At 36.8% G+C, this 26211-nt stretch overlaps 9 protein-coding genes across 9 annotated transcripts; 4 read left to right on the top strand and 5 right to left on the bottom strand.

The window, feature by feature from the left end:
• Positions 1 to 198: 198 nt before the first annotated feature.
• On the top strand, positions 199 to 2476 carry PHYBLDRAFT_177713 (hypothetical protein; the record flags this gene model as incomplete). Its single annotated transcript, XM_018437921.1, has 11 exons — positions 199 to 277; positions 351 to 394; positions 534 to 591; positions 683 to 750; positions 842 to 1062; positions 1331 to 1391; positions 1475 to 1529; positions 1672 to 1707; positions 1973 to 2056; positions 2187 to 2261; positions 2336 to 2476. 11 exons carry the CDS (start codon positions 199 to 201, stop codon positions 2443 to 2445), a joined length of 891 nt encoding a protein of 296 aa, XP_018290494.1. The 3' UTR covers positions 2446 to 2476.
• A 903-nt stretch (positions 2477 to 3379) lies between these two features.
• PHYBLDRAFT_177712 (hypothetical protein) lies at positions 3380 to 5831 on the top strand (the record flags this gene model as incomplete). Its single annotated transcript, XM_018437920.1, has 6 exons — positions 3380 to 3832; positions 3943 to 4198; positions 4324 to 4520; positions 4601 to 4665; positions 4748 to 4860; positions 4993 to 5831. 6 exons carry the CDS (start codon positions 3380 to 3382, stop codon positions 5667 to 5669), a joined length of 1761 nt encoding a protein of 586 aa, XP_018290493.1. The 3' UTR covers positions 5670 to 5831.
• A 638-nt stretch (positions 5832 to 6469) lies between these two features.
• Positions 6470 to 7847, top strand: PHYBLDRAFT_78099 (hypothetical protein). Its single transcript, XM_018443331.1, has 5 exons — positions 6470 to 6588; positions 6751 to 7045; positions 7129 to 7169; positions 7291 to 7434; positions 7516 to 7847. The coding sequence occupies exons 1-5, from the start codon at positions 6486 to 6488 to the stop codon at positions 7638 to 7640; spliced, it is 708 nt and encodes a 235-aa protein (XP_018290492.1). The 5' UTR covers positions 6470 to 6485; the 3' UTR covers positions 7641 to 7847.
• An 885-nt stretch (positions 7848 to 8732) lies between these two features.
• PHYBLDRAFT_181830 (hypothetical protein) lies at positions 8733 to 10953 on the top strand. Its single transcript, XM_018438525.1, has one exon. The coding sequence runs from the start codon at positions 8782 to 8784 to the stop codon at positions 10621 to 10623; it is 1842 nt and encodes a 613-aa protein (XP_018290491.1). The 5' UTR covers positions 8733 to 8781; the 3' UTR covers positions 10624 to 10953.
• A 50-nt stretch (positions 10954 to 11003) lies between these two features.
• Positions 11004 to 12280, bottom strand: PHYBLDRAFT_169577 (hypothetical protein; the record flags this gene model as incomplete). Its single annotated transcript, XM_018436108.1, has 4 exons — positions 11004 to 11128; positions 11151 to 11229; positions 11270 to 11306; positions 12192 to 12280. The coding sequence occupies 4 exons, from the start codon at positions 12278 to 12280 to the stop codon at positions 11004 to 11006; spliced, it is 330 nt and encodes a 109-aa protein (XP_018290490.1).
• Positions 12281 to 12499: 219 nt separating this feature from the next.
• On the bottom strand, positions 12500 to 13103 carry PHYBLDRAFT_169576 (hypothetical protein; the record flags this gene model as incomplete). The annotated part of the gene is made up of 2 exons (XM_018436107.1): positions 12500 to 12785; positions 13012 to 13103. 2 exons carry the CDS (start codon positions 13101 to 13103, stop codon positions 12500 to 12502), a joined length of 378 nt encoding a protein of 125 aa, XP_018290489.1.
• A 366-nt stretch (positions 13104 to 13469) lies between these two features.
• On the bottom strand, positions 13470 to 15611 carry PHYBLDRAFT_169575 (hypothetical protein; the record flags this gene model as incomplete). Its single annotated transcript, XM_018436106.1, has 7 exons — positions 13470 to 13689; positions 14121 to 14240; positions 14265 to 14362; positions 14753 to 15001; positions 15100 to 15253; positions 15335 to 15484; positions 15559 to 15611. 7 exons carry the CDS (start codon positions 15609 to 15611, stop codon positions 13470 to 13472), a joined length of 1044 nt encoding a protein of 347 aa, XP_018290488.1.
• Positions 15612 to 15676: 65 nt separating this feature from the next.
• PHYBLDRAFT_146639 (hypothetical protein) lies at positions 15677 to 18008 on the bottom strand (the record flags this gene model as incomplete). Its single annotated transcript, XM_018431698.1, has 3 exons — positions 15677 to 15726; positions 15785 to 16029; positions 16081 to 18008. The coding sequence occupies 3 exons, from the start codon at positions 18006 to 18008 to the stop codon at positions 15677 to 15679; spliced, it is 2223 nt and encodes a 740-aa protein (XP_018290487.1).
• A 5659-nt stretch (positions 18009 to 23667) lies between these two features.
• PHYBLDRAFT_169572 (hypothetical protein) lies at positions 23668 to 26032 on the bottom strand (the record flags this gene model as incomplete). Its single annotated transcript, XM_018436105.1, has 5 exons — positions 23668 to 23737; positions 23813 to 23882; positions 24258 to 24385; positions 24905 to 24928; positions 25956 to 26032. 5 exons carry the CDS (start codon positions 26030 to 26032, stop codon positions 23668 to 23670), a joined length of 369 nt encoding a protein of 122 aa, XP_018290684.1.
• Positions 26033 to 26211: the final 179 nt, after the last annotated feature.

The following is a 26211-nucleotide window of genomic DNA, read 5'->3' as shown; positions in this document are numbered from 1 at the left end:
TACATATATATATAAAAGCTTAAGATATTCTACAATAAAGTATAAAATGGTAAACGACGGGAAAAATAAAGACAGCAAAGAGAAACAGAGAGACAGAAAACAAAACTGTGTGTAAAATATACATTATTTTTGAAAATGTCCGGGTCTCTATTTCTCTCTCTCTCTCTCTTTAATTTGTTTCAAATTAATAAGTTTATTATGAAGGTCATTGTTACAGGAGCTTCTGGTTTATTAGGAAGAGCTGTCTATAAGCAGTTGAAGGCAGCAAATATCGATGGTCAGTTGATTAAAGAATATAACTTATGTAAATATCAATATTAATATCAGTATTAATCAAATCACGTACAAAGTGGTTGGAACTGCTTATAGCCGTGCCAAAAATGGTCTTGTCAAAGTAAGTAAACCAATCTATCAGCTAACCAGCCGAATAATAATAATAATAATATCCACACCAAGCATATCGATTGCTACTGTTATTATTATTACTATTATAACAAAATCAATGAATAACCAGAATTGCTATTTCCATTTAGCTTGATTTGGCCAATGAAAGTGAATTAGAAGCCTTTATTGCTGAACAAAAGCCCAATGGTGAGTCATCATTTATTTATGTTATAGTAGTAATAAAAATAAAGAAATATTGATTGGTTGGTATTGATAATGACATTGTCAATTTCATTAGCCATTGTTCATTGTGCTGCTGAACGCCGTCCTGATGTTGCCGAAAAGGATCAAGAGGGAACTCGTAATGTAAGATTAATTAAGAGTACTAATACTAATAAGCGATATATCTATATCCTACTCATTATTTACGCGACAAATTGTTTCTTTTTTCTTATAGTTAAATATTCAAGTACCCAAACGCCTAGGAAGTCTGTGCAAGACCAACAATATTACGCTTATTTATATTAGCACAGATTATGTGTTTGATGGCACTTCACCTCCTTATGAAGTCACAGACAAACCTAATCCATTGAATTTTTATGGAGAGACAAAATTGGGAGGAGAAGAAGCTATTCGTGAGGTCAATTCTGACGCAATTATCCTCAGAGTTCCTATTCTGTAAGTTTCATAAGTCGCATCATTGGCATTAGTGGTATCAGTGGTATAATTTTGGGGGGAAAAGGGCTTGTAGTTTAGAGTTTAGAGTTTGGGGAATGTGGGATGGTGGGGGAGTGGGGGATGTTCTTGCTGAGCATATGTATTATATTATACTAGTCGCATCCTTATAGCTTACTTATCCTCATACTTATCTATTATATTGGCTACCATTATCCATTACCTGTATTAAACTATTACGGAATGACTATACTATACATATATCATAAAGTTATGGTGATGTAGAATACAACGGTGAATCTGCTATCAACATCTTGCTTGATTCTGTACAGGTAAGACAAAGAACAATCAATATTATAAACTATAAATGTTCCGAAATAATAAGAAAATCATTATAACTTGCTTAAATCCACAGAACCAAGAAAAGGTTGTTGACATGGATAATGTTGGAAAACGTTACCCTACAAATGGTACAGTCAGTGTTTTGTACATTAATATTACATTACATTAGATTACATTGAATTAGGGCATTATCTAGCAATAGAAATTATAATAATATCACGAGAATTACAACAACTAACTAAAGACAAATGAGTCATTTCTTTCTCTCAGTTCAAGACATTGCTCGTGTGATCAAAGACTTGCTTGGTAAGTGTACTTGTTGATTTCTCTTAATATCATTTGATAAGAACCATAACCGTCATTGTCATCATCACCATCATCGCTACCACCACCACCACCACTGCTACTACTACCACTACCACCACCCCATCTTTTTTACCTTTCCCACCTTATTTACCCCCCCCCCCCCCCCCCCCCCCAATAATATATATATATATATATATACATGCGTGTGTATGGAATTGAACATGTGTATATATTAATCTACACCATTATACTATTCTCACCATAGTCAAGAGAGTTGATCTTGGAGAAGATCTAAAAGGGACATTTCACTTTACCAACACCGAGTGCTTTACAAAGTACACTATCTGTCGTAAGTTTCCTTCTCTCTCTTTTTTTTAATTTATCTCTTAAAGTTACAATTGATTCCACTGAACTTAACTGAACTTTGGTTTAATGAATTAATGAATTAATGAATTATTTAATCTTATATGATTTATTAGAGCTATTTGGAAATCTGTTGAATTTACCTATTGATCATTTGAAGCGTCAGGATGAGATCCCTGCCTCTGCTGCTGGTAAGTCCCTCTCTTTCTCTCTTTCTCTGTTTTTCTTTGTCTTAATACTATCGATGCACTATAACCATTTCTAGTATCTCGTCCCAAGGATGCTCACTTGTCTAACAAGCGTTTGGAAGCCATTGGCATTGATACCAAGAGTGTTCCATTTGTGGGTTGGTGGACAGAATACCTTTCTAAATAAAGACAATAAATATACAAAAAAAATCCATTACAAAAATAAATATAAATAAAAAGAAAAAAGTCGATGTTTTAAGCAACACAGGATTGTACTATTATTATTGTTTTTCAGGGCTGACCAAAGTTTTTCGTCAGTTTGTTGAAAGGCAAAAAACGGGCAGAATTTTATATTTTATTTAAAAACTCCGATTTTTTTTTTACATATATAATTTTTCTATCCTTTTGTAATAAAGTACAATGTCGCTAGATTTTTACCAAGAAGATAAACAGCCGCTTTTACTATACGATGGAGAAGAGCATTCGTCAAGAACCAGCACACGACTTTCTCTAACAATCAACATTAGTGACGATGAGCTCACAGACGAACAAAAGATAGACCAAGAAACCAGAGGTGACCCAATAAAACAAAAGGCACTTGACTTTTTTTATAAAAAAAATAAAATAAAATACAAAATAGAAAGACCATTAAGAAAAAGTGTAGGAATGAAAGCACTCAACAATTTATTTTATATACACAGATTTGTCATTGTGTCAATTAGCAGAACGCGGGCTACTACAGAACATTAGACATCTCATTGAAAAAAAACACATTGGAATTGAAGAAAATAGTCCAGATGGATATACACCTCTTCATTATGCAGCTGCCAACAATCACGAACCATGTGTCCGGTACCTCATTGAACATGGCGCAACTGTCGATGCTGTCAATGGAGCACTACAAGCTACACCTTTACACTGGGCAGCAAGGTACTGAATAGATACACACTTACGTATACATATATAATCTATTATATTATATTATTTTATTCTATTCTATAAATTTCCTTACTATACAAGATAATAACAATAACACTGATAAATTACACACATATACATCTTTTATACATATTTATGTATATATGTATTTTATTAGAGCCGGGTGCGTAGCCACTGTTCATATGCTAATTCAGTATGGAGCTGACCCTGGCTTGGTGGACAGCCACGGATTTAATGCACTTCACTTGGCCGTCCAATCACCTCAACCGATGCTGGTTCTGTACATTTTGTCCCTGGGCAGACTGGATATAGATACTAAGGATGGTGTAGGCCAATACACAGGTCTGATGTGGGCAGCCAATGAGGGCAACGCATTGAATATCAAACTACTCCTCCAGTTTGGGGCCAGTGTTGATGCTGTAGACCAACGAGGTGCTACTCCTCTGCACTGGGCAGTTACAAAGGGAAACCGTATGTGTATCCGTAAACTGCTCGAATACGGATCAGATCCAACCGCAAAGGATCAGGGCGGAAAAAGTGCGGTTGACCTTGTTCATGAAAATAAGCTGGGGCGTATATGGGACCAAGCTGTCCTTGAAGCTACCGTGCTGGAATCTTCTGATACTTTGCAGAAAGTTAGTCCAAATCTTACTAGTCCCAATCATCTATCAAAAGTAAGTGAAGCAAAAGATTATTTATTTATAGTGACTAAAGGCTAGCCTTATTATTGTTTTTTGTCTATTAGAAAACTGTCAATAGATCGATATACTTGCTACCGTACATTGTCTTGCCCATCGTATTAAAAACACTTTCTAGCTTCCCATGGTTCACTGGCCTTCCGCTGGCTTTGGCCGAATTTATTGTGATGCACCTCATTGTAGAAAAGTTATTGATCGTCGTACCCAACTCTGGAGAACTTCTCAAGACACCTTATGCATCTAGTATATTCCAGGCATCTGCATGGTGGCTATTCTTGACATGGGCGTGGGTACTTGTTTCAGGTGAGCCAATGTTTGTTTTGTATAACTTTATTAACTTGACATAATAACCTTGTCTCTCTATTTTTTCTCTCTCTTTGTGTGTGTGGCTGTTACTTACTGACTGTCTTAAATTTTTAATCAAATAGCAACCCCTAATATAATCATCCTTCACATCCTGTTCTTTGTCACATTTTCTATTGCGATGGCTTGTTTCTATCGATGCTCGGTGGCTAATCCAGGATTTATTGAAAACGCAAACTCACTTGACAGCATACAAGAAACAGCTGTTGAATTGGCAGATTCACATCAGCTGGACATTCGCCATTTCTGCACGACTTGCATGGTATTAAAAAAATATTTAAAATCAATTTAAACAAAAAGGTACACAATTTTTTGTTTTGCTTATATTATTCTTCATTTTAGATAAAGAAGCCATTGAGATCCAAGCATTGTAAAGTCTGTAACAGATGTGTGGCCCGATTCGATCAGTAAGAAGGCATAAACCTCACACTATTATTATTGTATTTGTTGCTTATATTCTCTCTCTATATGATTTTTTCTTTCTGGTAGTCATTGTCCATGGATATTCAATTGCATTGGACTTGAAAATCATCGGGTGTTTATGATGTTCATGTTGAACATGGTGATCTGTATCACAATCTTTGTCTCAATTTCTGCCCAATGTAAGTAATATTTAATATTCTTATGTCAACTACAATACATGTATAAAAGAAGAGAAAGGGGGAGTATACGAGGCTCTGTTTTTTTTAAACATGTCAATATCTATATGTGCATTTCTATTATTATATCAATAGATTTGATCGCAAATGCAACCCCAATCGGCGATATGCCACCTGAAGAACTCAAATGTCTGCTGGGGCCTACGATCTGCAACTATTTCGCATATGACACATGGACACTTGTGATTACTTGCTGGGCAGCCTTTCATCTGTTCTGGAGTACTTGCTTGTTACTCATGCATTTTTATCAAATTGCAATGGGAGTAACGACCAACGAAGCTGTCAATTCGCATCGATATGGTTATCAAGACTATAAAAAATTTGCACACAACAACGCATCAACAAATCAACCTGAACCAGACGCCACCAGTTCAATTGCGGCAACGATGACAAGTAGCAGCAGCACCTCCTTACCCAATGAACGCAGTGCACTCTTGTGTCTTCCTCTTTGTAAAAATAAGCATGCTGTTAGAAGTACGAGTAAAAGTAAAGGCTGTAGTATTAGTAACTGCTGCTCTTGCGCCAACAGCATCATGAGCTCACATAGTGCACACCGCAAGTACCGTCAGCCATTAAACAAACGTAGTGGAAATCCATTTGATTATGGGTGCCGGACAAACTGTGTAGACTTTTGGTCAAACAATGGGGCTGTCAATTGGTACGAAGCTTATGATATCCAACATGTAAACAACAGCCCTCTTTCGGGCACCAAATTCTATTCCCCGGTTGCTCGCCATTCAATAGAGCTTTAGCTATTATTTTAAATAATATATATAAATTATTCCCTTTTTCTTCTTCTTCTCTCTTTACAGAATATATATATATATATAATATTACAAGTGAATAATATTGTACAGTCTTATAGAAATATGTTTATACATTTAAACTGTGTTACCCTGACAACCAACTCTAATAAAAAAAAATAAAAAGAAAGAAAGAAAGAAACTGATTTGTCCATATATGTTGTGTGCACTTCTTTAAATAAAAACCCTGAATATATATATACTCTTGATTCTTTTGTTACACCAGATATTCTAAATCTGCTTTTTATCCAGCATTCCAATCTGCATGTACACCACCCAGATCCTTTCTCCCTCTCTCTCTTTTTTGTTTCGTTTTTTTGTGCACCTGTACCACCCTATTATCCAGATAATGATATGATTTGTGTGTGTATTAAATAAAAAATTAGTTTTATTTCTGTAATGATTTGTCATTGAAAGGTTACTCTTACTAAACATTGACAATCTTTTTTATTTTCTCTATCTCTCTTTGATACATGCGAGTGCTTATAGTTTTAAGCAACAAGTAATTTTATAGAATATATTCAAAGCTATATAGACAGTATAATAATACTGATTGTAGCAGGAAGAAGAAGGGTCGTTGTGAGTGGACTTTCTGGTATTCTTCTCCGACCTGTACAAATATATATTTAATATAATATACTATAATATAAAAAGAAAAGAAAAGAAAATTTCTTTCTTTCTTTCAGTTGAGGATAAATTCTTGTGAACCTTGGTTCTTCTTTCACTATTTTTTTTCTTTTTCTTCTTTACTCGAAACTATTCACCATGATTACCATTATTGAACAGACCAGAGCAATGGTTCAGGACTACATGGGAAAATTGGATCCATCACATGATATGCTCCATGTAGACAGAGTAACACGTCTAGGTAAATAATCATACTAAGCTTCCCCTTTACAAACAAACAAGAAAAGCTTAAAGGTTGAATAGATAATGTTATTTACAAAATTAACGACTATAAAATAAATTAAAATAACACAAATAATTATACTTAATTTATCTATCTATCTATATATTTGACACAACAAAGCCCTTCATTTATCCAAGTCTTGTATTGAAAATGAAAAGAAAAAGGTTGATCTTGAACTTGTTGAACTGGCTGCGCTCTGCCATGATGTCGGTGATCGCAAATACTATGATGGATCTGAGACCGGCGGAGAGTTGATTTACACATTCTTGACCAAGCAAGGGTACGATCACACTCGGGCCTCTCTTGTTTCTCGTATTGTTGATCATGTTGGGTTCAGTAAAGAGCTCGGCTGGGATGATCTTAAAGATGATCCTGAAGAAGTAAAGTGGCGCAGAGGGTGTATTGAACTTCATGTGTAGGTTTTTTTCTTCTTCTTCTTTATTATCATAATTATCAAATATTAATCATTAATTATGATTGTGATTATGATTATTTCAGGGTCCAAGATGCGGACAAATTGGATGCTATTGGTGCATTTGGTAAATATTACGTTATATATATATATATATATAATTTACAAAAAAAGTCTTAATAATTGAATTCTATTTAATTAATATATATATATATATATATACGTAAATTATGAACACCTAAAAAAAGGTGTATTGCGTTGTGCAGCATACAGTGGAGCTCAGAACAGACCTCTTTATGCTCCCGATCAAGATCCACTCAACAATATGACAAAAGCAGAGTATGAAAAACAGTCCAAGAAAAAGACTGGAACAGCCATCAACCACTTTCATGGTATCTATTCTTTATATTCGTTAATTGTTTATATGTGCGTATATGTATGTAAGAGCTCTCTTACTAATGAGACCATTTTAGAGAAACTTTTTAGGCTCAAAACCATGATGCGTACTGAGAGAGCCAAAGTTATGGCAGAAGAGCGGGACAAGTTTATGCGATTATTTGTACAGCAGACAGAGAATGAGTATAATATGCTCACATAAAAAGAAATTTATTATGACAGTTGCTGCAAAACTGTCAAGACTAGCTCATGCAATACAATACAATATTCATCTTTTGTCATTTAAATATTAATATGTATATGTATATATTGGAGACTTTGGGCAATTGGTTTGACAGACATAGCTTTAATCAAACTGTGATATATAAATTGACAGAGAATAAAAAGATATTCAGCTTGAGCTTTATTCAATCTAATACTTTCTTCAAGAACTATACGCCAAATATTAAAGGCAAAAAAAAAGTCGAAAAAAAAACAGACGGAACATAAGTTTATCCAATTAGTTGGTCAGTGAAGAGGTATAGCACAACGCCAGCCTCTTGATCAAAACGTATAGGTGGGTTGTCTTTTGTTGAAGTTTTTGCAGAATGTGTCTTTGGTAGAAAAAGAGAAACAGTGGATCAGGATAACAATGAGTAAAAAGACGAGGAAGAAGGTGAAGACAGGGAGAATGGCCATGAGCTACGAATACCGAACGACAAAATAAAAACCAAAATGTTGCTTGTACATTTATTCATGTTTCTCTGCTGTTTGATAATAAATATTGTACAAAATCTCTGGTGAAATAGAGATTAGGCTTTAATTAGCCTTTGTTTGACTGTTTCTCTAGGTTATTTTCTATTTCCTCTTCTTCTTAATTTTGAACCTGCCATGTAGTATCACAATTTTTGCTCACCGTTTCTTTCAATCTCTTGACTTTACCTTGTTTTTTTTAAAGACTTTTGTACAACAATTGAAATACTTGAAGACTATAACATCATGCTATTCATATTAAATCCCTTATTACGATTAAGCTTTTAATAGAAGGAATGAGCTAAAAAAATGCTTGCTCAGTCAGAAAGACACATTTGGCTACAGACGTAGCATTTAGCTTTTTTTTTTTTAAAAAAAAATAATGATAATAATAATGAATAAATTAAGATACTGCAGCACGTAACTTCTCTTTTGTCACTTGGCTGTGTTACATTTAACCATTCGTACAACAGAATACTTGTTACTCAAGGCGTACACTTATATAAAAGTAAAATATTTCTTTATTCTAAATACATTCTTATGTCTCTTTATTATATCTACTTTTTTTTAAAATAATAATAATAATAATTGGTTTTTGATTTTTAATCTTTATGTCGGCGTCAGACTTACCTTTCGAGATTCTCTCGAATATCGCAAGGTTTACACCAACGAGTGACAAGTGTTGCTGTATTCTGGCTTGCAAGGCATGGAAGATTCCATTTCAAGAATCACTCTGGAGAAAAATACAAGTTTATTCTATGAAAGAACTCGAAAATATTAGCGACATAATAAACAGTTCGACAAACAAGACTATGCCCTTTAATCTGATGACTACAGACATACGCTTTACTGGAATAATAAACTTCACTGGCTGGCAGAAGAATAATGTCTTTCAAGCATTTCCGAACTTGGAATATATCGATATGGGATCCCTTTTTTTCAGTGAAATCAAAATGGATGAAATCAAGTCAAATCTTGAATGGTCGTCGATCACCAAGCTTAAGACCAAATTTAAGCATACGCGTTCTAGAAATTCGACCATAAAGATGCTCGGTATCTTGCGAAGTACTCCCAACCTCCGAGTATTAGACATCGGTCCACATTATCGTCGGGTTCCACTCGAGCTTAGCTTGCAACTCTATAATAATCTGCACAACATGTTACCATCTCTGACAAGCATGGCGGCTAACCTAGCACTCGATGATATAAACCGAAGAGATGCACGAAAGATTCGAAAAACTGAACCAGCGCTCCATTTAACAAGTCTATATTTGCACCTGACGAGCTGGGATAGTATGTGGTTGTACTACTTTGCCTACAAGTATCCTAACCTGCGCACTTTGAAATGGAGAGCCCCGTGCCAAACAGAAAGAGGAGTGATCATTAAAGAATACGGCGAAGAAGAAGTATCATTACTCCGTTCGATTAAGAAAGTGTTCCCGAGCTTGGAATCGCTCGATTTTTACACTGAAGAAACGACAGAATTGTCGCATGCTATATTATGGGAATTTATTTGTCGGTCAAGTGTACCTCTCAAGACATTACACTACAAGCTCAAATTTGGTGCCTCTGGAGCGATATTCCTTGGAACGGTTATCCGCCGACTTTTACAATCCTTCATAAAAACCCTTGAAAGAATCTCTGTTATTGGTGATTTTTGTTTTGAAAAGGATAACATTGTAGAGCCTGAATTTCCGTTTAGTGCACGGTTGGTGAGCATTGAAATCAAAGACTGTGGCATATCGATTGCATTGGACAACCTATTGGATAATTACCCCGCCTTACTACAGTTAACTTTCTACAACGGACAGCTATACATCAGTCCAGAGGCAGCGCTTAGAGAGTCAAGGCAGCATGGATTAAAACTCTTGAATCTAAATTCCATTGAAGCAAATGCCTCCGTGCTTAGTTACACATCCTTCAGGTGCAGAAATTTACAATATATGGATTTGGGCCACTCGGAAATTCATGGATCAAGCTCCACTGAAAATGGAAGCCTATACATTGACATGTCTTACACAAGCTTCAAGTCCTTGAAATTTTCCGACGCCATGTTTTACTATTCTAATGACGATGATTATAACTATGACGATGATCCAAGCAAGAATACTGCCATCAATTTGGTATTGCTTTCTCGTTTGGCTGGAAATTGTCCAGCAACTGGAAAACAAGACATTAAAAAATCCGAATATTCTGTGGAACATCTAGCTTGGTACCACTTCTACTGTGAACTTGAATACGTATTCGATTTCACTCTAAAGATCAGGAAGCTTTCGGAACAAGAGGTTATTAGTGCTGTTGATTACTTTAAAGAGTCTCAGCTCAAAAAAGACAGGGAAAATATTTCTGAAGTTGAGAGATCTGGCTTTGGACTGGTTGATAAAGATTATTGGAAGGAGGATCTTTGTAGAGGATATGTCGAATTAAGATGTGGTCACATTGCTAAATATTGACAGCAGTACTTTATATATATACAAAGTAGACTGGTTGTTTCCATTGGGACAGTTTAAGAAACGATGTCAATACTATTCTAAGAAAAAAAATGTTTATCCAAGTTTATTTAAATATTTGATATTAAAACAAAAAACAAACATAACCCATACAAAAATTGAAATCCTTGGTTCAAATAAAATAGCAATAATTACAATGTATTGTTTAGTTTCTTTTACCTTATTTCATATATTGTATCCTCATCTTCTAAAATTTATGATAGCACTTCTTCCTAAAATTTCTTTTGGTTTTTTATACTACTATCAATTTAAATATTCATTACCCATTTGCACTACCCATTTGTCTAAATTTATGAAAGCCTTTAAAATTTCTATAAATGTCTTTATAGCCAAAAGTTCTCTTGTGTAAATTCAATTGCTATATGATATGCCATTTGATCTCTAACTTTGTCTATCTCTCTACTTGTGCTATACACACCACAATTGAGTGAAATACAAGCTCCACAGTCTAGAATAGATACTACAATTACTATTAGCAAACCCATTGGGATATGGTAATTTCAAATCTGCTAAAATATAAACTCGACCACAGTTGATGAAAACGTAATACTGTGACAAATATAAAAAACATACGTCTTAATAAGCTTACAATTATTCTCTTAATAAACTTGGCTTTTCGAGATTTACTTTATTAAGTAAGTATATAGAAAAAAAACTCCTGGATACCTCTTTTTTGCTTTGAAAGGGAAGAAATAAGCTTAATGTTTAATAGAAATTAAGTGATGATTTGGAGGAAAAATTTAGAGAATCTCCAAACTTTCGTCTCAAAACATCACTAAATAGCCTCCACGATAAAATCAGTGAAACTAGCATTGGAAATGAAGTTGCCGCGTAAAACGAGAATTGGCAAAAATTTGAATTTTTCACTGAACGACGGATTCTCTAATATCTTTGAAGGCAAATGTAGAAAAAAAGAGACAAAAATATAAATATGATACTAGAGACATATGAGGAAGATTTTATTATTCAAAGATTTTTATAAAGGAAATATAAGTTAAATTAAATATAATATAATATAAGATGGTCAAGTTCATGCTACTTTAGTCCAGTCCAGTCGGCTCCAGTCAAGTCCAGTCGGTTTATTTTCTTGGTCCATTTGATTTTTCTTTTGATCTTTTTTTTTGTCCGTTTTTTTTTGTCCAGTCAATATAAGCTAAGAGTGATATGAGGAGGGGGAGGATTTTGATATTGAAAAATAATAAAGGGGATACTTTGGACTTTGATTTTGATTCTTTTTTTTTGATTTTTTTTTTGCTTTTTTTTTTGTCCGAACACAGCACACATAGTAAAGGGGATGATTTAGACTTTTTGATTTTTTTGTCCAGTCAATTTCATGGAATAGTAATAAGAGAATAGGTTTTGATATTAAAAATAATATGAGGAGATGGTTTTGGTATTGCTCTTTTTGCTCTTCTTGTTTTTTTTTAGCTTCTTTTTTTGAGCATTTTTTTTGTTTTTGTTCAAAGACTTCATTTGCTTTGTATGTATATATGTAAAAAGGGATTTCATACCTTGTTCTAATCCAGAGTCTTGTTCCAGTTCGCAGCTTTGCTTCAATCCAGGTCCAGGTTCCAATGCAGAGTTTTTCCGGTTTGTTCATCTTTTGTTTTTTTTGTTCTTTTTTTGTTCTTTTTTTGTTCTTCTTTTGTTCTTTTTTTGTTTTTTTAGAGAGAGAGAGAGAGAGAGAGAGAGGAGGGCTTAGTATATGCCTGCGTGTTTTTTTGACAGGACTTAGTATAGGCCTCAGGGTCGGATTTCTTTTGATCCTTTTGGAGTGGAGGACTTAATATGTGCCTGATAATTTCTGATAGGTTTTGGTCTACGCCTCGGTTTTTGGATTTGATCCTTTTGGAGTGGAGGACTTAGTATATGCCTCAAGATCGGATTTCGTTTGATCCTTTTGGAAAGGAGGACTTAGTATATGCCCGTTTTTTTTTACAGGACTTAGTATAGGCCTCGGATTTGGTTTTTGGTTTTTGGTTTTTGGTTTTTCTTTTGGAACTTGCTTTTGGAATTTTGCATTGGACCCCTTCTTGGAAATCGACTTGGCCTTGAGACTTGGAGGTACAGCCCAGATTTTGGACTTGGATAGAAATTCGTCTCTACTTTTGTATGTATATATGTATGTATATAAGTGTGTATATGTATGTTTGTATGTCTATGACTATGACTATGACTATGTGTATGTGTGTGTGTATATATATAAGAAAGAAATAGAAAAATAGAAATTGTGTGTGTTTGTGTGTGTGTGTATTTGTCTACTTCTCTAACTGTGTACTTCTCTATATGTTTGTATATGTTTGTGTGCTAGGACTAGTACTAGAACAGTACTTTGACAGTTTTTGGACATTTGGACTTTGACTTGGGCTTGGACAAGACTTGGAATTGGACTTGGACATATAAGCAAACCGTGGCTTGACCATTTCAGGGATTCTGCTAGACTATGAGTTTCTACTTGAGATAGAGAGATAATTGTGAAAATGATCTTTTTTCTTTTTTTTTTTTGCTTTTTTTGTATTTTTTTTTGTATTCTTTTGTATCTTTCTTGTATTCTTCTTGCTTGACTTGGTTCTTGCTGCTGTCATTGTTGCATAAGATTCAGGCTTCGGAATATGCCGCATTATTTGAGTTGCTAAGACCAAATATGGCTTAAAAAGATAAAGAAAAAAATGAGTGAGAAAACGAGAAATATATTTACATATGAGACAGGTTTGAATGGCCAAAATAACATACCTTAATTGATAGAATTTGTTTTGTACGTAAAGGAACTTGTCTTGGAATAGGTAACATCATCTGAAGAGACAGGCTCGGGACTGCAAAATGTTCTTCGATGACCGGGCGGATTGGACCTTGACCACCAGCAGGAGGTATACGAGACCATCAACAGTAAACAACCAAACTTCCAGCAGAAACAATGTGCCAACTTGCAGCGATGGGGTCAACCACAAAAGGGTTTGACCACCGAATGGCAGAAGAGCTACCAGATCTTGGCTTACCACACCAAGAACCCTAAATATATACAGGCATACAATGCAATGTACAATATTTTGAGGGGAGAAAAGGTACTACAAGTGTACCGAGCAGCCTTACCTTTTGGTAAAGTCCAACGCTCACAAGCTCTCTCTGGTATCCTTTAAAGGGTTGTAGTATTGCGAGCCCTGTCACAGGGCGGCCCTGAGAAGATGAAAAAATATCATATAATTAGTACCGAGACATATTGTGTATAAATAGCACTTATCTTCTGGATAAACGGACTAATGGTTGATATTATCTCTGACAAAGAAATCCAGAGACAAAAGCAACCCTTGAAAAATTGCCTTATTGCTTGCTTTGTGGTTCACATTGCTTCTGCCTTGAGCTCTGTTGTTTACTACTGACGGCCTCTACTTGTTCCTGCTGGTGTTCTCGGTCCATAATATAAACCCGGTCATCCCAAATACCTTTTTGCAGTACTGAGCCAATAGTCTTGAATGATGACGAGGAATTTGTTTTTGTTGTAACCATATCCTAGTCGAGACTCTTGGTGTGCTTTTGGGCCAACCCAGCGAGATGGCGAGACTCTAGGTTAGCCTACTTGATCTTACGCTTGTTGTGCTTGAAAGTTTAGATGCTTGAATGCTCGATATCCTTTTTTTTCATGTTCATGTTCATGTTCATGTCTATCTTTAACTTCGCTTTGATACTGGATTCAATTTTCCGTGGGATTATATATATATGCATGGCTTGTAAGCACTTGTCTCGACTTGGTTTGGATAGGTTTGTCGAAAGTAACCTTGCTTCTCCTTCACAAATGAAAGTGTGCGTAAATGCCCTTCGACTCGGGTCTTATTTCCTTGAGTGTACGCATTTCCAGTTGCTAACTGTAATCTGCTTTTTTTTTGGTGATAATTTCTAGCTCACCCTGCTTGGTCTGGTTCATTTACCAGACCATATTAATCAGAGTCCTCTTCAAATGAGGGTGGCTAGGACTCTGACCACAGGTTTTGCGTGATGCTTGAGATCATCGGCGAATTCCACGCTATCTCTTCAGTGACATTTTTTTGTATGGTCAGTTTATCTTTATTCGACTGACAACGTCACTGATACCTAATCGATCAGTCTTAAAAGCATATCCTTCTACGCAGATTAATTTTGGTTTTGCCATCTCATAATAGCTGCGACTGTCTGGACATGCATTTGTACGCATCATTTGAGTCCAGACACAAGGACTAGTAGCAATCATAATGACTGATATACCGTCATGTCTGTGAGGGAAAACCTCGTCAATCTTGGTAGGAACCCGATGTTCTTGGCTCGTTTTCCCAAAACCTCTTGGGACTATCTACCCCCCGGAAATAGATTTTCCACAATCTATATTTCAGCAAACTCAAAGTCCAAAAAGACTTATCCGAGCCTACCAGTGAATCTTCGAGAACTCACCAGAAAAGAAAAAGGAGGGGACTGACAATAGCCTTCCAAGGACCCCAAGAAAGAATCCGGCAAGGAAGCAAAACCCATTCGGCCAGACATGACTACATAATGAACACCGTGCCCCACAGTATTCATTCTCCCTGGCTTAAGCACAAAACTCAAGCTACAAAGACCCAGAACCCAGGTACATAACAGGCCAGCAAGCTAGCCAACAACGATCTCCAGAATGATACCAGATTGATACCGGAAATCTAGCCAACCAGACCAGACAAGCCAACAGGACCACCGTGGCCCCAAAAACGACCCAGAATCAAGGACTCCGGAAGCCCTACTCGTACAGAAACCACCACTCACAGATCTCGGCCTCAGACCTGAGAGGAAGCCAACAAGAACCCTACGAACAAAAGGTTCAAGCCAACCCTACAGCAGTGCAAGCACCACCCTCGAATGTATACAAACGGCAAATACCAGAGGCAAACAGGATTGAAAACCAGTCTAGTACCACCACAGGTTACACTCATATGTAGACCTCCACAATCTACCTTCTCTTTATACTGTCTATGCCAAACCAAGACTCAGAACCAAGCTAACAGGCGGAGCATGGTGTCAATCCCAGAGGGAAACGATAATCCAGTCCTTTGAATTTGAAAGCAGTAGGAACCGAACGTAAAAGAGGCTACCCTTACAGCTTAACCAAGAGACCCAACGCGAATCACCACGCAGATAATCCCAAAGAAAAGTACTGTGAAAGGTCCGGGAATTCCAGTATCACCATAAAGCTTACCAGAAGTTTCAGGATCAACCTTTCGTTCCGACCGCGTCGGCTTGGCTCCAGGGCCAACCGATAGACAAGATGTCCGCTTGGTGAAGCGTACAGGGCAACAAAAATTTGTCCAAGTTTTCGGAATCATCAGCTTCGCAGATTCTTTCACTACACCTCTGACCCAATGGGTCAAGGTGAGCTCGGGCACTGCTAACAAACAATCTTACTCCTTGTTGACAGCTGGATCGCCTTTGAATCGGAGCACATACTTCAATAGGCTCTTTGGATCCTCTTTTCCTCTATTACTCGAAGACTTTGCCGGCTTTGACGCAGGATTGCGAGCTGGGAATGGCTGGATCTGAGGTTCTCCGATCTCTTTACCGATGGGTTCGATAATTAGATCGGCCTTCTCATCACCGCCGGAAGTCTTCACTTTCTTGCCGCGAGATGCAGAAGGAAGATCCGACTTGAATTCCTTGATACTCTCCTCCTTTTTGCTGCTGGGTGCAGCAACAGGAACAGAGACCTGGGCAGCTGGGGTAGCAGTTGACCCCTGTGTCTTGGCCTTTTTCTTTGGGGCCTTTCCCTTGTCACAACTGGCTGTTGTGACAGGTTCAGGCACCTCGGAAGCAAGGCTTGACACAAGCTTTGCCCGCTCGGTGCGAAGGCCAAAAAGTGGCTTGGGAAGCTGTGAAGGGAGATCACAAGAGGCCGAAGCCATCTTGCTTTCTGGCCCTTCGATTGCGGTCTTTGCTTCCTCAATGGCCTTTTGACTGGCAGGTCGAGGAAGCTTTGAGCTCTTCTCTTTTGGTCGGGGGACCGCCATTGAAGGCTCTTTGCTACCCTTAACCTCGTCGGCACCTACTTTTTGTCTAGGCTTGGGCGCATCGTACTTCTTCAGAGAGGATGGTTCCGGTAGCACTATTTTTTCTGTGTCGTCTTCCATCTTGTCGTCTGCAGCCTGCTGCGGTACGCAGGCTGGGAGATCGTTCGTATCACAATCCATGTTTGCAGACTGGGAGACGTACTGCAAATCGGTAACCGTTGGATTGTAGGTGTGGGCCATGAGCTTTTCGCCACAATCAGCATCAAGCACCATCACCTCAGCAACATCATCAATCTCCATGGGATCTTCAACTTCCTCGGCTTCACTCCAAGCCAGGTCGTCGTCAATCTCCATCGGTGTGGGAAGTCCTGTGGAGAGACATTCACCAAAAAATCCATTGGCTGATTGCCAAGACGATAGCGCGAACGCCTCATTTAGACCCTCCACTGTCCTAAACTTTGGCTTTGGAACCACGAAGCCAGCATTATCCAAACCCGATGGGGTCTGAATGGACTCTTGTCTTTGGACAGGAGTCTCTTCAGCTGACTTGGGAACCAAGCCGCACTTTGGTTCAGCGACTTCAGTCAATGAGTCGCGATGAGCTTTGTTGGCAGAGTCGTTGAGCTCCTCTTCCAACATCGCGTCAAGAAATCTAGCAGAGAGTCTTGGCTTTGCAAAACCCTCTGAGAAAAATCTGTCACAGATGAATCTGAGTCGTACGCTGACCTCAGCTTCATCGCATTCGTCTACAAGCTCACTCGACACACCCTCGTCGAGGTCTGCATGGGTTTCCCCACAGGTACCAGCCACGCCGTTAACTGGGAACACCATTGTAGCGATGCCACGTCCCAACTTATGCAAAGGAAGGAGGTGAGGGACATATCCCCGAAGCCCTGCTCCAAAGAACACGCTCGACTTTCCTACACAAACAACGTCTTCCGCCTCCGAAGAGGAATCATTGACGGACATATGCCCTGGGATACCTCCGTGGCGCTTACTCAACAAGCTACCTGAGGGTTCTCCCGTTGTTTGCGAACCAGTAGACCACAAAGAGCCTACCCAGTTTGACAGCATGCCAAGGATTGTCTGAGGCATCACATTTTTGTGAGCTTCGATTTGATCTTCGCCGTCTGGTCTTACAGCAACAAATGGGGTTGCACCCACTCCAGCCATGGAGGGGCGTCTTCTCTTAGCAGATTTGGCCATGCAGAATGCAGAGGGCATAGGAGAAGCCTCCCATAACATCACAGGGATGAACAGGAGAGCTGGGGCAAGTAGATAGGCGAGCGCGAAGGCTGCGCAGAGAGCGTTGTAAACTTTGGAATTCATTGAGATAAATGATGTTTAAACAAAGTGCGAAGGAAAGGAAAACAGGGAAGGTGGGAATAATTGAGGTACATATATGTTTTTTGTTTTCTGATGGTAGTCGCGCTGACATCACACTCTAAGCTACCAATATATTCGTTTATACGCCTTTATCAACTTGACACACATAGGTATGGGTAGATAAGAATTGTCTCCCCCCAAACAACTACCAGGCAGCCTGTATATTTTCACATGATGATTAATACAAGTACCGCACGCCCTCTGAACATTATCACCCACACAAAAAGAACAACCAACCGGTTCATGTATATTTAACGCTTCTTCACTGTGATAAGTTTCTATAGATTCACATCAACACCAAGTCCAAGTACCAAGAGGTCTGTACTTTACTATTGTAAAAGGGCTTCATTATATGTTTAATACGCTCGTCTTGAATATGTTATTTTATTCTATTTTATTCTATTCTTTATTTTATTTTATTTTATTTTATTTATATTGTGTTGATTAAACTCCCGAAATAAAATAAAATAAAATGAAATAAAATGAAAATTTTCTTCTGTTGGAACAAGAAGTGCACAGACCAGCTTAGAGTAACCTGAAAATTGCCGTTATTGAAGCTTGTACTCTGTCTTTAGAGTTGTTACTACAAACGATCAAAACCAAGTCTTTCTTTACTTCTTTACTTCTTTACTTCTTTACTTCTTTACTTTGCTCTATTTTCTTTTGATTTACTTGCAAGAAAGTTGGTTCTTGTGATGTAATGACTGTTTCTTATTGGTTGTTCTTTCCGTTGCATAACAGTTACACAATTACAGGTTAGTATAAATTAGAACCAATAGAAAGAGAAAACATGTACCAAAGTAGTAAAAAATCATATTGACTATCGGATGCTTTCCCTCTTCCTTGTTATATTCAATCCACATATAAATATTAACAGCTCTTATGAGACCATTTTTTGTTAACAAAATGCCAGAACACTTATAAGACCCCCCAAACTGCAGTACTACAGTTTAATATTAGGCCAAGGCAATTTTTTTGTTGTTGTTGGATGGGCTGCTGTGTAAAGCGTATCAGCCAATCGTAACATAGTGATGTTATGAGAGATAGAGGAACTAACCTGCAATAAATTGTACTAACTCTTTATCGGTAACATTTACAGAGTTTTTGATGACTGGCAGTGGACGCTTTCGTAGTCGAGTAAGCTGACCCTTGCTACTTTATAGTAAATTCTCGTTGGCAAGTTTGGACCCTCCGTTATTCACGGATGAGATTTAGGGGCAAAGGGAAATATAACAGGTGTCATATATCTTACCACCGTTTTCAGACTTCATTTGTATCAAGTCAGGTTTAGATCCTGAAGAAGATCGAGCCATGTAATGCAGGTACAAAGAATCCGGTGCTATTATTCTTTTAACAAATAAATATAAAATAGAATATCTAATCTGCTCAGAGATATTACAAAGCTGTTTTGGACATAGATGATAATGACAGTACCTCAGAATATATATTGCTTACAAGGACTATCCAATAATTTTCTTTTTCTTTTTCTGAAAAAGGGATTCACGGAAGAGTCTCTTGATCATTGAAGCTAAACACGTTAAGGATTTCATAATATAAGCTTGGAGCAATAAAATAATATAGCTCAAAAATTTATAAGCCAACAATATTACATTAAATGTATTCCATTACTGGGTATGTATGCAAAGAATAAAGCACAAATACTTCATTCTGATAGCTGATACTTGTAGAAGACAACGAAGGTCTATCTCAACTATTGACATACAATTTTATTGACATACACACACACACACACCAATATATATATATATATTAAACTTTCATGGATTTGCCCTTTTTATCCATGTTTAAAGACATATCAGATACAAATTATTGTTTTCTTGAATCTCTTGTATGTCTTTTTAGAGACAGCTACTATTTTATTAGCAGTATATTAATACATATGTCCTAGCTGTATAAAGTTGCTGTGCCGAGATATAAATTATAAAAATTTTAATCGCCAACAACGAAAATGATCATTTTGATCAAATTGGCAAATTCTACACCAAAAATCAGCTATAAATCACTATTCATAAAGCTATTAGACTCTATGACTATAAGCAACTTGGTTAGACACATTAAGATCCACATTATCAGCAGCTTTGGGCATCGATTGCTCAAATATTGACCAAAACATCCTACATTTTCACTCTATAAAATCTTGATCCACTGTAAATTGGGCTATTTGCACCAAAAAGTACATTTTCGATACCCACTTTTACTCACAGGACAACTGAAAAAAAAGTTGGGAAAATTTTCTTTTTTGTCTATTAAGTAAAGTTGTGTAAAGCGTAAATACGGGTCCGCCAATGCTTTTTAGAGAAGAAACAAGTGTGAACTCGGGGAGATATAAACTACTCTAAAAATGCCTAAATTTGTTAAGGAAGTATATAAAAAAAGGCAAATAATCTATCTACACCACAGGGCTAAATAAATTAATATGAGGACAGATTTTCTTACGAAGCAAAAAAAAAATTTGAGGATGGCTAATGAATGAGTTCAACACCATTTGATTATTGGCATCAAGTTGAATCGTAACACGACTCCAGGAGGTCTTAAAAACTCCATGTCAAGCACCTTGGTACATTAGATCATCAAGTCAACCATTCGCCGAACTCTTCGTAGACCTGGATTGTGCTCCCGTAAAACAGCGTACATACCACTGTTACCAAAGGCACACAAGAAGAAGTGATTTCTTTTTAATTACACCAGAGAGACCAATCAGATGTGACAATTGCGTCATCTCGAGTGATGAGTCAAGATTTGTGCTCTTTGGCAAAGGTGGGAATACTAGAGTCCGACAGTATCATAAAAGAAGTGACTTCAATTTATGTGAGCTTTTAATTGGAACAATGTCTGAGAGTTTATCGTACAAAGGAAATAGTACCTCCTGTCGAAAATTTAATTTTGTAGAAGAGTGGAATAAATACCAAAACTTGACAGGGATAGTGTCGCTTTCCAATAACCCAAACCTCAGCTCCATAGAAAATTTATGGTCGTATCTTACCAGAAGAGTAAAGGTAAGAGCCCCATCTATAATAATAATAATAAACTCTTAAGAAGTTTGAGACGGCTACCCATGCGGAATAAAACAGTATTCTGGCTCAAATTTCCAAGACTAATTTCATGTAGATTCCTAATTGCATACATGAGATGAAGAAGGATTATGAAGGGGCCACTACACTATTTTTAAATAAATTTAGCTTTTTTCTTTTTTTCTTTTTTTCAAAAACTATATATTTGAATTTATGCGTTCTCATAAGTGGGTTTGAGACATGGTATGTTGGTTTGTGTGGTGTAAGAGTTGGTAAGAAAAAAGGTACGAATAAGTAAAAGGGGTGGTCAGATCAACACTCATAGCCTTTGCAACAAATAGCAGTGCTATTCATATCAAGAACCAGGGGAATTTGGGATTATATAGTATTTTTTCTGAAATAGATTGATAGCAGCTCATTAAGATAATTTAATAATTTTAATAATAATATTATGGGTAATTGAATATGGGTACTTGTGATGATTAGAACGGAAAAATACAACTATAGAAAGATATTTGATATGAGCAAGTCATGAAGGAAGTACAATTAAAGAAATACTTAAGCTAGAATAAATCTGGAAGCTTGTCAAACTGTTACTCGCGGTGACCAGGTACAGATATATCAAATGAGTGAGGCCAAAAACCGATCTTGTCCAAAGCAGACCAACTAAACTAAGAAAGACAAAGAGGTTGTACTATTAGTTTCTCATAAACTGATAACCATGATGACCATTATTGGTACGAGTCTATATACATATACATACCCTGGTTGTAAGGAAAGATTCGACAAGATTTCAATACTGAATAGTGTATTGAAAAATGGTTTATATACTTTTAAAGTATATCCGATATATCCCAAAAGTAAAAAAATAAAGATTTTTTTGTCAAGACCTGCGCTTGAAGGCCGATCCACTCAAGTTTACACCCAAGCTTCTCAACAACCTTCATTCCTGCCTACTCGGCATGGCATCAAATTTACCATGACGGCAAAGTATCAGTGAAATGCTTTAATGCCAAACTGCTCGGGACAGGTGTCTGAGACACCCAAGTGAACAGCATAGCATTTACTTAGGCACCTTAACTTTGCTTCGGGTTCGTCCCTCATGTCCAGTTCTGTTTACCAGAGCGTGGGTTACAAGTATCAAAGTCCAAGCAATGAGGGACTTGAAAAGCACAGGGATCATTTCAACAGGAAGCAGTAAAATACAGGCGATTGTACTGGGTAATCTGTCGATTCTGCTGGAATCTACCTGTATTACCTCACGTCCAGGTGCTCAGCGAATTTAAAAAACTCTACGCATCCAGGTGATACACCCTTATACTTGCACCTTTCTGTGACAATCTTGACATGCCCCAAAGGACAAAATCTGGAGAGCCAATATCCAACGTCCTAAGAAAATAGCATAAAGCTACTTCTGCGTTCCTCAGTCTTCTCCATGTTATGTGCCGCACAACACAGAAAAAACTGACGTGGATTTCATCCGGCTTTCGCCTTCATATGAGTGGCTCAGGAAGGTCTTTAACATCCAGTATGCTCTACACTAAGAGCTACTTTCCCTTACGGTACTTGTGATCAGTTGGTTTTTTATAAGTATATTTAGCCTTCGATGAAACTTTTCACCGGGATTAGGGTGTTTGTAAAAACAACCCGACTCATCGGAAGCTACTTAACACAAAGACAAGAACTCAAGACAAGGTGAGGGGATTGCACCCTCCAATAACCTTTTCCAGGGAGTGAAGGCTACTGACTTGTTGGTATGTCTGGAAAAGCAGTTCACTAGTTCACAATCCAGAGCAGTCAAAAGACTACTCCGGTTCAAACATTGGAGCTTCTCCATCTCAAACAATAAAGTCCAAGACGGAATCCCTTTTGGTTTCTTTTCCACTGCAGTAAATGCAGGTAGAATCGCTCAAAGTACGGACCAATTTTAGGCCATGGTACCTTGAGCGAACTCAATGACTAGACGCCAAAGAGTGCAGTGCGTTCAATAAAAAAACCATAATCTCATATTAAGACAAGCCTTATAAATAAGGCGTCTACAATGAGCGAGTTGGAAAAGAGCCCGGAGACTCACTGTTAAAGACCATGATATACACATTTTGCATGAAAATGTTTACGTATATTCCTTTTGATATATCGTGACCGATAGAATACGAGGTACTCAGTGACCACTCCAAGAGTAGAGATATAAATAAAAATCGAGTATAAGGTTAATATACTTATTGTGTCAAAGTGTGTGCGCGTGTGCGCGTTTACTTACCTAGCTGTTAACTGCGAAGGGTGTAAAATACTGAGCTGGTTCTCGGTACACCTCTCCATAAGCATACCTTTGAACACTATCAAGAGAATAAAGTAATATAAAAGTATAAAGTGAGTATGTTAATTGAGTCAAAGTATGTATATATTGACTTACCACTCAGTGGACCATACATGGTATGAAGGCACCATCAAAAGAATGGTGGTTAACAGCTAAACAGAACTAGAAACTGCAATAGAAAAAAAGAAAACATCAAATCATAGTTAGCGTGTTGATCTTGTCAAAGTATGTGTGTATGTACGCGTTTACTTACCTAGTAAACAGCAGCGGAAGGCTTGAAAAGTACTTGTGCTAAAAAGCAAGACGGGACGGGACACTGGACACTGTGATAAAATAAAAGAAATATCGAATCATAGTTAGTGTATTGATCATGTCAAAGCGTGTGTGTGTTTGCTTACCTAGCAGATAACTGCGTAGGGTTTAAGAAGTACTTGTGCTTAAAAGCAAAACGGAACTGGACACTGGACACTGTAATAAAAAAAAAGAAAACATCGAATCATAGTTAGTGTGGTGATCGTGTCAAATCATGTGTGTGTGTGTATTTACTTACCTGGTACATAAACTTGACATGAAGGACCTCTCTGTGGCTACAGTGGAATGGACGCTGGGCATAGAAGACAGAAAAAAACAGGCACAAGAAAACACTGTGCTGTAGTTAGTATACTGACCACGTCAAAGTGTGTGTGTGTGTATGTATGTATATAATACTTTACCTGCTATTAGACTGGACATCGGCTTTGGAACTTAGCTAGAAACCGTGTCTGGGGTGCGTTTCCATGGTACATATCAGTACGGGCCTTATACAAATGGAAAGATATAGGCTTTTCAAGACGGTTTTCTTACCGTGTCGGAAACCAAGGACCACCGAAAGGAAACCAGGAGGAAGAGGGGGAAAAACAGGAAATAGGGAATTGTATCGATTCTTATATGAAAAAAATTGGGGATTGCGCAGTACTGAAGGCGTAAACTGCCTATTTTGGGCAAATCAAAACAAATTCATATGAAAATTTATGGGGTTTTATGTTTTCAGTAAAAGCTATATGTTTTATATATATATATATATATATACTACTATCATGGACATCTTGGTATTGGTTTATACATGCCTTGGGTATTAGATTGCCTTAAAGAACCTTTATATATCTTTTGGGAAATACGTTCTTTGAATAGCTTATACTCACACTACTTACAATCATGCTTTTTAAAATATTCGAAACAAATAAAAAAAGTCTCTGTAACCTTCCGACTAAAATTGTCTACTTTCACTTAACAGAACATCTCGAAAGGTATAGACATAAAGAAATATTACTACTTAGATAACAGTAGCATGTACTTATTAAATAAATTGATATTTTAACAGCTCTCAAATGTATTTTTTATTAGAGTTACGAAACTTTACATATATATGAAATATCTTTTGCAAACTACAAGCATACAGTTTTCTCTTAATTCTGATTGAATAAAATACTACTATTATAGAATCCACTTACATTTCTTGGCTAATGCAGCTTATTCTTTATAGAATTATTCTTAAAAGCAAATATAAGGAGTGTATATGGGATAAAAAAAGCATAAGAAAAGAAAAAAGTAACTGATAGAATATGTCTTTTCAGCACAGAAATATACGTATATTGTTGTAGCATACAACGCAATGAACTAGTATTAAAGTTCTTTAAGTCTCTCTTTTCAAAAGAAAAGTGTATTAAATACTTTACAGACCACTGTTATTCTCCAATAGTATTTGTATTCTTACCACTTCAAACACACAAATATACTCTCGCACTATGTCTATTTTCCTGATTACACTATTACTGACAGCTTTTAGTGGAAGTAGGTTGATTAGTTTCTTTTTATGTGCGCAATCATGCTCACCTAATACTCTAGAGAGCACACACTGGTTGTGAAGCTATATACTTTGTGGAACTACTGGATTAATTTGTAAATGGTTTTCACACACTACTCTCAAAATTGAGATAGATGGCTGCCTGAACAGTATTGGTTTATAATATATAAAACAAATCATCCCCTTCCCCCCTTTATTGCTGTCAGATTGGATCTTTTTCTTGAGGCAGATATATATACTTCTATATTTATATAAGGATATATAGTTTAATAACAAAAGTTAGAAAATGGTAAGTACAATGGTCTCGAGCTGTTTTTGAGTAGATAAATTCGAAAGAAAGTATTTATCTAAAATAATGTGAGCCAAGGTAAGTATAAAAATATATGGCTTGGAGCTTCCTTCCTTGTTTTGGAAGTATATTTTAGAAGAGCGAGATAGAATGTCTATACTTTGATAATAAAGTAATAACGTCAGAAAACGTACTAACTCCTACAAAAAGTTTTGAAAAATATTTATCAGATCATAATTTTAAGGTATCATAGTCAACTCAAAACTTGTGCTACAGCTGTATTAAGCATATCTGTCAAAGGTTTAAAACAAAAGTCTGGTAGACCAAAGGTAGGTATAGAACGTGTAGGAAGGTTGAAATGCTCAGACCTAATGTGTGTGTGATGAAATGGGTAGCAAGCTTTCATTACTTTTTAGTGACAAGTATAATAAATACAATTACAGACCATAATATATCCCAAAGTCGGTTATAATCATTTTGATTCATTTGTTTATCATTATATTTATTATTGTATATACATATACATATTTAAGTGTATATTTTTTATCTTTCAAAATATCCAAGCTTTATCACTGATAATTAGTATTGTTTTGAGTAGTCCCACTTATACTAATGATCCTTATAAATTTTATATATGTAATCAACAAAAGCAAGCAATGCTAAAA

Source organism: Phycomyces blakesleeanus, assembly GCF_001638985.1.
Source record: "Phycomyces blakesleeanus NRRL 1555(-) unplaced genomic scaffold PHYBLscaffold_13, whole genome shotgun sequence".
Taxonomy (NCBI): Eukaryota; Fungi; Mucoromycota; class Mucoromycetes; order Mucorales; family Phycomycetaceae; genus Phycomyces; species Phycomyces blakesleeanus.
This window is presented reverse-complemented; position numbering and strand designations above follow the sequence as displayed.